Genomic DNA, 13,631 nt, shown 5'->3' with positions numbered 1-13,631 from the left:
TTGCTTTGCAATTAGGTTTTGCTAGAGGAGAATGTGGACGGGAAGGGCTTGTGTGTTTGGCCCCCTCTTAGTGTTGACACACTTTCCTCCTTGTGTGCATCTTGTGTGTAAACTCAACTGCCCTCTCCTACATGCATATATCATCTACCTCTCCACAACTCGTACACATACGAGTCTTCCCTTTCCCTCTTCAAGTTGCTTGCAAACTTTCACTTTTACTCCCCCTTATCAACACGCTGTTCCTTTCTCTGATATGTGCACACTCTGTTCCCCTTTGATGGCCAACCACATGCACACACTCCCTTACTCACCTTCTCTACTCAACTTGCCCTTTCTCTCTCTCTGTGGTATTTCTAGTCCTGAGGGTTCAGATGCCCACTGTACCTTCTGATCTGCTTCTACAGGAAGCTGTCACCTATGCAGATAAGGGAAAGCCACTTTTGCCACACCAACCTGCCTTTCCCCCACATTTGCCTGATGACTCGGAACCTCTTTCCCTTCACACACGACCAGATGACATGTGGTACCTCTGATTTTTTTTCCCCCAACCTTTCACCCTCAGCAGATTAATTGTTCCTGCTGTCATCATTCCTGGTCTGCAGGCCTCAGGTTGAATGAATTTACCTACATTCCCACAGTTTGTTGCTCCTCTAATCAGAAATTCATTTTTAGATATAAACTAACTTTTCTCAAATGCTACTTCCAGAGAATGGTCGTCTCTGATTGGAGGAGCATCTCCTCATGGTATCCTCAAATAATCCGAAGCTTGAGGGTAGGCCACATTTGGGCCTTTGCATTACCTCTTGGATAACCTGGTATTAAATAGTTTGTTGTCTAAACCACTAACAACTTCCATGTAGATCTTGAAAACCAAGGAATTGAAGGGGATGAATATTATCCCCAGCCCACCAGTGTACTGGAAATCTGGAGGTTTGGTGATTGAGGGTGGGGGGACATGTAAATTAAAGTTGGTGGTCAGCCACTGGCTTGACCAACATCCCTCACCCCCCTCACCCCACCGTACCTCATGTAAAAGGGGCAGGAGGTGGTGCAGGCAAGGTGTCAACCAAACACCACCCTTAGGACTTAAGTTGCTGATTAAAGGTTATCCTTGGACTTTGTTCTGCTTCAATCATTGGAGTACCACTGGGTGAGAGAAAATGTAAGGCCATGCTATTACCTTTACATGTCTGGATAAAAGGCAGGATGGAATGACGGATACCTCCTTTATGGCATCCACTATGTCAATTGAGGGACCATTTTTCCACTTAGTATGGTAACCTTCTTTGCATCATACCCCATGGTTTTAAACCCTCAGTCCCTCTCCATCTTTCCACTAGAATCCGTGATCTGTTTGGAAACCCTGGAATTACCTTTTAAGTTCAGGATCCATATTCCTCTTTCCTAAGCATTGCCTGTAGTACCAACAGTGGCCACTAGTTGTTCCAGGCCAGTCAGATTGCCAGCAGCTCTTGAGGTTGGATCCTCCTGGCCCAGATAGACTGAAGTCCAATCTCACGTGAATAGGTTCACCTCTCCTGCAAACCTCCACCCTCACCTCCAGCCAGCGGTGTACTATCTCTGTGGGATGGCCTGAATTAAAACCTGTGAGCTGCCAGCCAGCTTTTTGATCTGAGGGAGGGATGTGGTCCCCAGTAAATGTGACTCTTTGCAATTGAAACAGGTCAATGAGTCAAAAAGAAAATCCCTACTAGCGATGTTAGGAAAAAAGAACACACAACTTACACATTTATCCGGGGAAAATTAGGGGACACGTCTTGGTCTCTCGTCAATGCTTTCGGTTTAGCAATTTTATTGAAAGCAGCTGAGACTGAGACTGATTCTTGTGGGTGATTTTGAGGCATGATGCAGACGCTGAGTACAGTTCTTGTGCTTTTTCAAGTGAATTGTGTTAAATGAAGCCAACCAGCCCAGAAATGTTGCACAAGTGGTGCAAAACATCAAACTTGGAGTGGACAATACCTGTTTTTTTCTCTTCCCTTCCTTCTTCAAAATTCACCTTACTTACCACCCATCAAACGCCTCTCCATACCCCATGTCAATTTCCCTCCTTTTCTCTCTGATATTTATCCTGGGTCTAAAATGGAGAGGCGATAGCCTACTGGTATTATCACTAGACTATTAATCCTGAGGCTCAGGAGTTATTCTGGGGACCTGGGTTCCTCCCAAACAGATCGTGGAATTTAAATTCAATAAAAATCTGGAATTATGAGTCTAATAATGATCTGGTTCACAAATGTTCTTTAGGGAATGAACCTGTTGCTTTTACCCAGCCTGGCTGACATGTGACTCCAGACACACAGCAATGTGGTTTACTTTTGACTGTCCATTAGGTAATTTGAGATGGACAATAAATACTATCCCAGCCACATCCTGTGAATGAATTACTAAAACTAAAGGAGCTCAAAACTGGGGCTGAATTTAGTTTTGCGAGGGAGCTCCCACCAAAGAGCCTGAAAGCAAGAGCTGATTCTGCCTCAGCAGCTGGGTGCCTCTTGTCAATGGCTGACAATTAAAGACCCCCATTAAGCACAGCCATGTGCCCTCCTCAAGAGCAGGAGGGCAACTGCTCAGCAGCACCACCCAATCCAGTAGTCATTGGTGGGGCCACACCAGGGGGAGGATGCAGTGCCACGGCAACAAGTAAGAGGGCTTTACTGGTGGCGACTTTCATTCACGAGACAGGCATCTCTACAAAGATATGGATGGAAAATATCGGTAAAAAGGAACTAGTTTTTTGAACCATAGGAATGAAATGTAGTTATTTTGGTTTTGATAATGATATTACATTGTTATCAACTGCAGGATGAAAGTGGATTTTTAATTCAGTAGCCAGTCAGTTGGACCAAGGTCTTAGCTTGAGTTGGGAGTTCTTCCTTTTAGAATTTTTTTTTGTTTTATTCAGAAGGTGACAGAAAGAGAGTTCTGTTTTGGCCTTCGGGAGGTCTGCATGCAACTACTTCTCAGGTTTATGACAAATTGCAACTTCAAACAAATCTAAAGGGTATTGTCAAGCAGCCTTTCAGCCCAAAGCTACCTGGTATTAACTCCAAAAATATCAAATCCAACTTCGCTAAAAGTTACATGATCCATGAGTTATAAGAAAACAAATAATACATTCTTTGCAATGCTACAGTATTCAAACTTTAATTTTTCCCAGTATATATTTCAAAAATACAAATAGTCTTTCAAATTATTTCATTAAGTTATACTTTCACGGGAAGTGGGCATTGCAGTCATGTCCAGAATTTGTTGCTCATCCCTAATTTCCATTGAATTGAGTGGCTTGCTAGAGCAGTTAAGAATCAATCATATTGCTGTGTTTCTGGAGTTACATGTAGATCAGGCCAGGTAAGAATGACAGATCTCCCTCTCTAAAAGGCATTCATGAAACAATTGGATTTTACAGCAATCAATAATAGTTTCATAGTTACCATTACTGAGAGTAGCTTTCAATTTTAGTTATTTTATGAAGTGAGTCAAAACGTCCCTAGGTGTCATCGTGGGATTTGAACTCCGATCTCCAAAGAATGGATTTCTAGATTAATACCCCTGTAATATTTCAAGTACTCCACCCTCTGTAGTAGTACCAGCGATTTGTCAATTTAATCTGTAAGCTAATGTTTTTGAAAATGCTACTAACTTGAGTAGCTATGCACCAATGGGCAACAATACTTTTACAAATAGATTAGCAATTTAGGGAGATCCTTCCAGTTTTACAGCAACATTCACACACCCATTAATTATTTCTTTCTGATCTTTCATCATATAATTAGATGTTGTATGTCTTTAATCCATATTCAACTCACAGCTTGCTTTCAAATCCAAGTCATTCAAGACTTCTATCTGCTAAAGCATTCTGGCAACAGAACATAGTATTTAACAGATTCCTCAGCTTTATTAGAAATCTGCAAATCTGCAAAAACAGCATTTTCTGTGCAAGTTCATTCATTTTGTTTGTTCTACCATTCTGACTGACTCCAGACCTGTGTGCCACATCACAGTTTTCCATTTTGCTTTTGATATAATATTAAGCAGAAATCTTTATTTTGGAATTCTTTCAAAGTTTCAAAGTCAAATAAACCTGCACCCTCTGTGTAAATAATACACTCTGTGTAAATAATTACCTTGTAATTCTGTCTGGTGCATTTGCCCATGTTAATGTACAGTAAGGTACAATTCACTCCTTTATGGGAAATTAAAGTTGTTGACAAAACAAAGCAGCCTTTTTCCATACTGGGATTACAGATTGAAAATAGATAAAATCCCAACTCCAGACAAAATGTATCATCGGCTGTTAAAGGAAGTAAGATAATTAATATTGGTGACATTTCACGTGTGCTTTGTCTCCAGCAGGGTATCTACCTAATGTGAAAATGCTTATGTTATCTATTGCAACATAGGAGAGGCTCTGGGTAACATGGTATTGAAGAATCCAGTGGAATGTTTATTATAGTTCACTGTTACATGCAGACATTACATTCACAGGTACACAAGTAGCAGCGCTATTATTAGGCTATTTTGATTAAAACCTCTACCAGTGTCTCATCCTTCAAATGGCTCCAGCCAAGGTGGAGCCTGCGTCCTTTACACCCTCAAGTGACATGCTAAGATACTGTGATGACACCATGAGTGTGTCTTTTAAAGGTATACTGCATGTGGTATGTTTTGATTTGGTAAGAACATTTTAAGTACAGGAGTAGTAAAATTTTGTTTTTTTTACTGTATAGAAGTTTAGTTAGACCACACCCATTGCACTGTGTGCAATTTATAACTCCTTACCTCAGAAAAATTATATTATTACTATAGAGGAAGTGCAATAGAGATACACCAGACTTCCTGGGATATCAGAACTGCCCTTTGAAGAGGGATTGGACAAACTGAACTTATTCTCTGGAGTTTTGAAAAATGAATGATGACCTCATTGAAACTTACAAGCTACTTAAAGGGACAGACATGAAAAGTGCAAGCAGTGTGATTCTCCTGGTTGGGCACTCTAGAACCAACGGGCACAATTTAAGAATAAGGCATGTATGTCTGAGGTGAGGAAACTTTTTTTTTCTTGATGTGATATATCTCTGATTACCAATTATACTTTAGCAGTGGGGTGAGTAAAAGGCATTTAAGCGTTCGGTCAGCTCTGAACCTATTGAGTGGCAAAGTAAGTTCGATGGGCTGAATGGTCTACTCTATCTCTTGTTCCTACATTGAGACATAACACAACAACTGTGATTATTTTTGATTCCCTCTGGCCAAAGGAAGATTGCCAACATGATACTTCTCTTTAAAAAGGGACAAAGGACAGACTTTGTAATTTGAGGCTAGCCTGCCCAAATGCAGAAGTGTAAAAATTTATAGGAACATATTCTGATTGACAGCATAAGTCTTGGAGTGCAGCAGCAGAAATTTGGGGTGGGGGAATGAAAGGCAGGTGTATGGAGGCCAGGGGGTGGGGGAGGAAGGTGTAAATGTTCATGAAACATTGAAGGTGTCAGACAGGTTGAGAAAGCGTAAAATAAGACTTGCACAAACCTTAGTTTGAAATAGGTGCATGCAATACGAAAGAATCTAGGTTTTTGCAAAATTTTATAACATGTGAGTTGGGCCTCAGCTGGAGTACTGCATCTGGTTTTGTTCATCACACTGGAGGAAGGATGTGAAGACACTGGAGAGTGCAGAATAGATTTACAAGAATGCAGGATTGATTTAGTGGTGCTGTTCTCATTGGAAAAATATAGATTGAGAGGAGATTTGATTGGGGTGTTCAAAATCATGTCGGGCTTAGAGAAAAATTGCTGGGGAGAACTGTTGCTATTGATGGAAGGTTCAATAACCAGAGGATACCAGTTTAATGTGAACAACAAAAGAAGCAAAGGCAATATGATGAAACTTTTTCACAGATTGTTAGAATCTAGGAAGCATTGCCTGAGAGTGTGTATTATTGGCAAATTCGATTGTGGCTTTCAAAAAGTAATTCCCATAACTATCTGGGGGGGAAAGTTCCAAGCCTGCCTGGAAAGGGCAAGGGAAGTTGTAGAGTGTCAGCACAGATAAAATGGGATGAATGCCGTTCTGCTGTGCTTTAACCATTTTACGATTCATTCTCTGATCCTTTAGCCACAGCACAAATTTTGCTTTATCGATAAAGAGACACTATTTGCACACCATCATTTGGTAAACAGAACTTAATAAATAACAGTAAGTGAATGAAAGGAAAGCAACTGGGAATTATTAAGATGTTATAAAAATTGAAATACTTATTAACTAAACTAATCCTCAATATTTCTGAAAGATATATTTTAAGAGTTTTCTCGCACCAATGAGGTAATTCACAAGAATACTGATATTATGGGGAAGAATATAATTATACAGTGTGAGAAGAGCATGATAATTGGCTGGCAATGGATTCTGATTGGTCAAGGCATTGCCCTCGAGAATGAACTTGTTAAATTAAAGGCCCAAAAGGCACCATTTTCAGTCGTGAAAAGTGCAGTCTACCCTAAACTACCCTGGTAATTGAAAGTATGTTAAAAATTTGAAGCTGGCTTCTTCACACAGCTACTATACAGTAATGGTACCACGAACAGAATGCTATAGTCAAGACAAAATGTTATTCTGATAATCACACACCATGAGTATTATAGTATATGAATTTCAGTGCCAGGTATACAGTTTGTAAGTCCTATTGGTTGGAAGATTATATCAAACCAGCACAGACCTTCAGATGTTCATAACATATATGGTGCAGACCATGCTTACAAAATACTAAACACAGTATCTAACATCAAATGTGTTTCTGTGATTGGCAGTTAACTATCAAGTTAAGTATCCAACTCATGTATTTTCCATGTCAACACCTTTAACAATCACTGTCCATTCATCAACAAACATTTCTAATATAATAGAAGTATCTTCATTGAATCCCTACAGATCTTCCGAAGTGTAACCCAGACAGACTCATTTTCCTACCCTATTATTCTGCATTTCCCCTGACTAATGCACCTAACCTACACATCTCTGAACACTATGGACAATTTAGCATGGCCAATTCACCTCACCTGAACATCTTTGGACTGTTGGAGGAAACCCACACAGAAACAGGGAGAATGTGCAAACTCCACAGAGACAGTTGCCTGAGGCTGGAATCGAACCTGTGTCTCTGGTGCTGTGAGGTAGCAGTGCTAACCACTGAGCTACCGTGTCACTCCAAAACTTATTCTTCATTACTTTGGTATTTCTTGTGAAATGTTCTCTTACCAGCAAAATGAAAAGGTTCAACAAAGCTGGGCTTTTTACAGCAATACTATTTACAGTTAGTTAGGAATGTCATGCTCAATATTCACTTGTTTCAAATGAGTAAAATCTACAGTAACGTTACTTTTATTAAAAATTGTACATTGAACTTGTTTCGGTATTTTAGTAAAATCTTAGGAGAAATGCGTCCCATGTTTTAAAGCAGTTAGACACACCTAGTGTTTTATTTGGAAGACTTCCTTTATTGCATACCTGCTTTTGCAATCATTAAACATGGGTCCGTTTTCAGGGCAGAATATTTTTAACCCATGGTTAAATTGGATTCCAAAAACAAAAAACAGGCACTCATAAGACAGCCACACAGTAATCAAATATAATATGGTCTTCTGACATCAATAGCAATATTGGAATGTGTTAACTATAAGCATTTGTTTTCATGCTATGTATGTTGAACATTTCTTTTTTTTTGGACTGTAATCCATAGGAGCACTCAAGTGCCAGATAGAAGCCAAGATCTATTCAATCAAGGGTCACTACTGCCAGATTAAATCCTCCTGTTGCATCAGCTATATAAAAGTTGCCAGACTTATGGTCATCCATAATGGGATTTACATATTATACCATCAATCTTCGCTGTTGCATAGTCACTGACACAAAATGATTGTTCTAAACAGTGGAGACCTAGCTCATAGTAGTTTCGGTCCCCAAACTGCAACAATAACAACAGAAATCCATGTATAAAGTAATCTTTTGTCCTTTAAGTAATGGGCATTACTGTGTATTCTACCAGCTGGTTTGGCAGACAGTCTGAAAGCATATTTTTGAGCATGTAACCATCAGAACGACTACAATAACAATAAATGTTTTGAACAATTGAGGACCATTTCTGTACACAGGTCACATTGTATTCCAGTGCAGTCTTCGCCTGGACCAATTATGAAAATTGGCAACCAACCATCACTGTAGATGCTAATATAACAAGAAATTGAAGCTGCAGGATGAATCAGGCCCATAAGAGAAACAAAAGGCTTATTTTGGTGTGGTGTTGATTCTGAATGGGAATACCGCAAAGGCAATTCTGTCTCTGCACTTTTAGAAAGCTAGCCAATTGGTTGAATCCAGAGACACAGAATTAGCATAAAAGTTTACAGATCATATTCACATAAACATCAAAGCAAGAAAAATATTGCAGGTCAAGACCACATATCAAATAGCAGAAAAAGGAACATTGTGTGTCTACATCAGTGCATCTAATGTCAAGCACAATATGGTTCTGTTCAGTTATCAGACCCTCTTGGTGCATCAAATATATGTAACTATAGTCCTGGATGAGTAAGAAATGCTTTATTTTTGTAACCACAGGGAAGGCCAAATTCCAATGTCTGTTCTTAGGCAAAGACTGTACAGAAGTGCTTCAGTAACTGTGTATGTACATAAAGATTTTTTATGAATACAGTATATTTTTGCAATTAAATAATTGTATGTTAATGGTGCAAAGTTTAGCTCATTATGCAGGCACATTAAACTGCGTATTGCAGATTATGGCATATAGAGAATCAATGATAAATCAGATTAATTTAGTTCAACAAGAATAGTGAAAACTATTCCAGCATTCATCAGAGCAAATCAGTAGTTGTTTCAAAACGTTATTCATTCACAGACTATGAAAGTCATTGACTAAGCCAGCATTTATTGCCTAAAGGCTTAGCCTCAGAATAAAAGGGTGCCAATTTAAGAATGAGATGAAGAGGAATTTCTTTTCTCAGATGGTTGAGAGTCTTTGACACTCCTTGCTTTGGAAAGCTGTGGGGACAGAGTCCTTGTGGCCAGGGTAGATAGATTCTTCATCAGTAGGGGAATCAAAGATTACAGGGAAAATGCAGGAAAATGGATGTGAGGAAAGTCAAATCAGCCATGATCCTATTGAATGGTGGTGCCTAAGAGTCAATTAATTTGCCAGGTGTATGAAGTCACATGTGGGCCTGACCAGCTGAGGATGGCAGTTTCCTTCCCTGAAGGGTCTTAGTGAACCAAACATTTTTTTTCCTGATAATTGTTTCATGGTCGTCATAAGACTCTTAATTCTCACCACAATGAAATTTGAACCAAGGCCCCCAAACCATTACTTGGGTCTCTAGATTAATAGTCTAGCAAGAATACCACTTGGCCATCGAGTTGCCCCTGAGGCAGTGACTCATTGTTGAGTGTTGGGTATTCCGTAGTTAACCTGAATATTTGGAAAGTAAATCTCAATCTCTAACCTTCAACTTCAGCAGGAGCAAAAAAGTCAAGTTAATTTTGTCACTGTGCTGTACAGTGCAGTGAAACTGTAAATAGCTTTGATGCAAAATTAGCTCCAGGAAATGTGATTATTATAAAATAGTAAGTTTAACAATATCCAATGTCTCTGATTTCTGTACAAGTTCAGCATTCACAAGATACTTACATCAGAAACAGAGGATTGTATTTTATAAGTCATCCTCCCATATTTAAGCAAGGTCTTGATTACCGAAACATCCATTCCAAGAAAAATCCAATATCCATTGACATCGGTGTTATTAGTCCGGCTTGAATATGCATTTATATTAAGAGCTTTGGGACAAACTTTAACTCATGAGATATATTGGCTTTTTCACCAGCTGGATAGTCTCCAAGGTCTTTGAGGCCATTTACAAACCGCATTAAGATTGTGGACAAAACACAGTGGGGACAACTTTGACATAGACATCAGCAAAAATTATAAGTGAGAAGTGTGACGCTTAGCTAATCTGGTGGTGCTTGTTTTAAAACAACTGCCAATGTTAAATCACTTCTTTTTTTCTCAGTAGCCTCTGTAATAGAGAAACTGATGGACAGCATCAACACATTACATTGTAAAGCTTACAACATACTATGTGTTGAATCAATGTATGTGATGCAGAATTAGGTCCTATCTCCGGCAAAAGTTCTGGTCGCCACACTACCAAAGAGATGTGGATGCTTTGGAGAGGGTGCAGAGGAGGTTCATCAGGATGTTGTCTGGTATGGAGAGTGCTACCTATGAAGAGAGGTTGAGTAGATTAGGATTATTTTCATTAGAAAGATGGGGGCTGAGGAGGGAACCTGACTGAGATCTACAAAATCATGAGAGGTATAGACAGGGTGGATAGCAAGAAGCTTTTTCCCAGAGCGGGGACTCAATTACTTGGGGTCACAAGTTCAAAATGAGAGGGAAAAAGTTTCAGGGAGATATGCATGGAACGTTCTTTATGCAGAGGGTGGTAGGTGGCTGGAACGTGCTGCAAGTGGAGGTGGTAGGGTGGGCACGGTAGCATCATTTAAGATATATCTGGACAGATACATGAATGGGCAGGGAGCAGAGGGATACAGATCTTAGAAAATAGGTGACAGGTTTAGATAGAGAATCTGGATTGGCGCAGGCTTGGAGGGTTGAAAGACCTGTTCCTGTACTGTAATTTTCTTTGTTCTTTTTTCTAGCCCGTTATACCTGCCTTGGATGTGGCTTGTCAATCACATCTATAGCAAGCACCCATCCATTCAATTTCCAGTGATCTCCCAGGGTAGCATATTTAAAGATAGAATTTACCTCTTAAAAGAAGATCATTGAATTTAAACACTTGGTGTTTTGTGCTCACAATTTGATTCTGTTGATTGGCTGAACGAGAAGAAACAGCTGGCTACAGATATTTAAGTTTCTCCCTGGAGGTGATAGTGGTGGAGGTCACACTTTACCATGCCTTACCACTCCTAAGCATGCACACATCTACTACTCATGCACCTGAATGCTTTTACTTAAGCGACTTCTCGCACCCTATGGCATTTGCAGAATAAACGGTTCCTATATAACGCCTTTTCTTGATCACACTTGAGTCAACTGCAGCCTGTTCAATATTCAATGAATTAGCCATCTCCTTGGTCTTCACCGAGTGGACCATGGGGAACATTGGGTCACCAAGAGCCAACAGCCTTCAAGGTGGTCAAGTTAGAACATAGAACATAGAACATTACAGTGCAGTACAGGTCCTTCAGCCCTCAATGTTGTGCTGACCTGTGAAGCCAAGCTGATAATTTTTCACATGATTTCCAAAAAGGAGTCATAGTGGACTTGAAATGCTGTCATTTCTGTTGCTCTGTTGCTGTCTTCACAGAGGCTGCCACTCCTATTAAGCTTCTATTTTTATTTTGTTATTTGTCTTAGTGGGGCAACTGCTTCTAAGTGGACCCAACTATATGGCACAAGCAATTGCACGGCCAGCCAATTTTGGAGTTCAATCCGAGTGGTAAAACACTTCAACCTGCCATTGCTCATGTTTGTCTCTTCTCTCTTTTTCTCCATAATGTTTTTAAGAGGAGTACATTCCTCCCGAAGAGAGACTATTGGGGATCCATGTCTCCCAACCATCACTGCAAAGCTTGCTGGGTTGGTGAGGCAGCCGACAGCATCTAGTGAAACATCCACTACAAAATGAGCAGAGACAAATGGTGGAGGAAATAGCTTTTAGTTATATTAAAATAGAGCTTTAAATAACTCAATTTAGTTATCTCCTGACTCTCTGCCGCATTACTTGCTTATCATGGTATATACAATATGAGAATAATGGTAAACCATGTAAACAGCTTCACATTTCAACAGCAAGTTCCAACAGTCAGCTGTTTGACTTCTTGGCCAGACAATTTGTTGTTTAGATTTCACATGTCTCTTTGGCAGGCCTTAAACAAGTTGTATAGTTCAGAGAATGTAATCTCCATTGTTTTCTTGTCCACACTACCCTGATCGGACAGCTCAGCACATCTTTGCACTGCTTTATACAACTGGGTTTGCAATGGGTGATACACCCTTAGCTCACTTAGCCTCGGTGAGAACAGGGGGCGAAAAATCTTATCACAAATAACCTGTGAAAAGCAAATCAAAAAGTTAATCATCATGTCTGAGCTTAGGTAATGATATCATGATGGCGTACTGATAGATGGAACACATCAAAAAGCTTCACGAAGGAGAAATCATGCCTGATAAACTTACCAGAAATCTTTGAGAGGGTAACAAGTAGCATAGATAAAGACAAACAAGTAGATGCGATACATTTGAATTTTCAGGAGGGATTTGATAAGGTACCACACATTAGGCTACTTAATAAGACAAGCACCTATGGTGCTGCAGATAGTATATCAGCTTGGATAATATTAAAAATCACACAACACCAGGTTATAGTCCAACAGGTTTAATTGGAAGCACTAACTTTCAGAGCGCTGCTCCTTCATCAGGTGGTTGTGCATAAAGCTTGCATAAAGGCTTGGAGAATTGACTAATTAATAGAAAACAATGCTTTGGAATAAGAGAGGCATTTTCAGGATGGCAACCTAATGGAGTGCTGGGGCCACAATTACTTGTACATTAATAATATTAATGGTAGTGTAGATTAATGACCCTAAATGAGCAAAGTGAATGCACTGTAGCCATATTCATAGGTGACAAAAATAAGTGGGGAAGGCAAGTGATGAGGATGACACAATTATGCTGTGGACGGATATAGACAGGTTAAGCAAGCAGACAGAACCTTGGAATATAGAATATTCTGTGAGGTTATGCATTTGGCAGGAAGTATAGAGAAGCTGAATACTTAAATGGAGAAAAACTGCAGAAAGCTATGCAATAGCGGGATTTGGGAGTCCTTAGAACTACAGAAAGCTAGCATCCAACTTCAGGTAATAGGGAAAGCAAAAATGAATGTTGGTCTTTATTTCAAAGGGAATGGAATCTAAAAATAAAGAAGTTTCATTGAAAGTATATAAGATTCTAGCCAGACCACTGTTTGAATATTGTGAACAGTTGGGTCTCCTTATCTAAGGAAAGATATACCGAATGTTGGAGATAATCCAGAGAAGGTTCACTTGGCTGGTACCAGATGTGGAGGGACTGACTTATGAGGAGAGGTTGAGTAGGTTGGGTTTGTATTCGTTGGAGTTTAAAGATTGAGTAGTGCAGTGCCCTTGTAGTCATGGGTTGGATGCTAAATATAATCAAGACTGAGGTATACAGATTTTTAATTGTAAGAGAATCAAGGATTTTGGGGAAAATCACAAGAAAATGTGTCACATTAGCCATGGATGGTATTAGCGGAGCAGACTTAATGGACCGAATGTCCTACTTCTGCTCATATATATTATGGTCTTAACAAAGATGACTTAAGAGAAAGCAGTCCAGGCATCTACACATGAAAGAAAAGACAGGCTGGATCAGAATAATGATCCAGATTCTCACTAACGGTTATAATGCTCAGCTAATTGGAGATAGTCATTGGTCCTTAAGGAATGATGAACAAAAGAGGCATGAAAATTAATTTAGGCTTTTTTTGCTA

The 13,631-nt window shown here is 39.6% G+C and overlaps 1 protein-coding gene across 1 annotated transcript in view; it reads right to left on the bottom strand.

Moving 5' to 3' along the window:
• Positions 1-4,451: 4,451 nt before the first annotated feature.
• Positions 4,452-13,631, bottom strand: part of dipk1c (divergent protein kinase domain 1C) — a 39,868-nt gene continuing 30,688 nt past the window's right edge. The window contains exon 4 of the mRNA XM_043688446.2: positions 4,452-12,168. Coding sequence (XP_043544381.2) covers positions 11,965-12,168 — 204 coding nt within the window. The 3' untranslated portion in view covers positions 4,452-11,964. The remainder of the gene's footprint in view (positions 12,169-13,631) is intronic.

The sequence above is a fragment of the Chiloscyllium plagiosum genome, unplaced genomic scaffold (assembly GCF_037043375.1).
Source record: "Chiloscyllium plagiosum isolate Xiang-an unplaced genomic scaffold, Cpla_swu_hap1 HiC_scaffold_4, whole genome shotgun sequence".
Lineage (NCBI taxonomy): Eukaryota > Metazoa > Chordata > Chondrichthyes > Orectolobiformes > Hemiscylliidae > Chiloscyllium > Chiloscyllium plagiosum.
The sequence above is the reverse complement of the archived record's forward strand: the minus strand, read 5'-3'. Positions and strand labels throughout refer to the sequence as shown.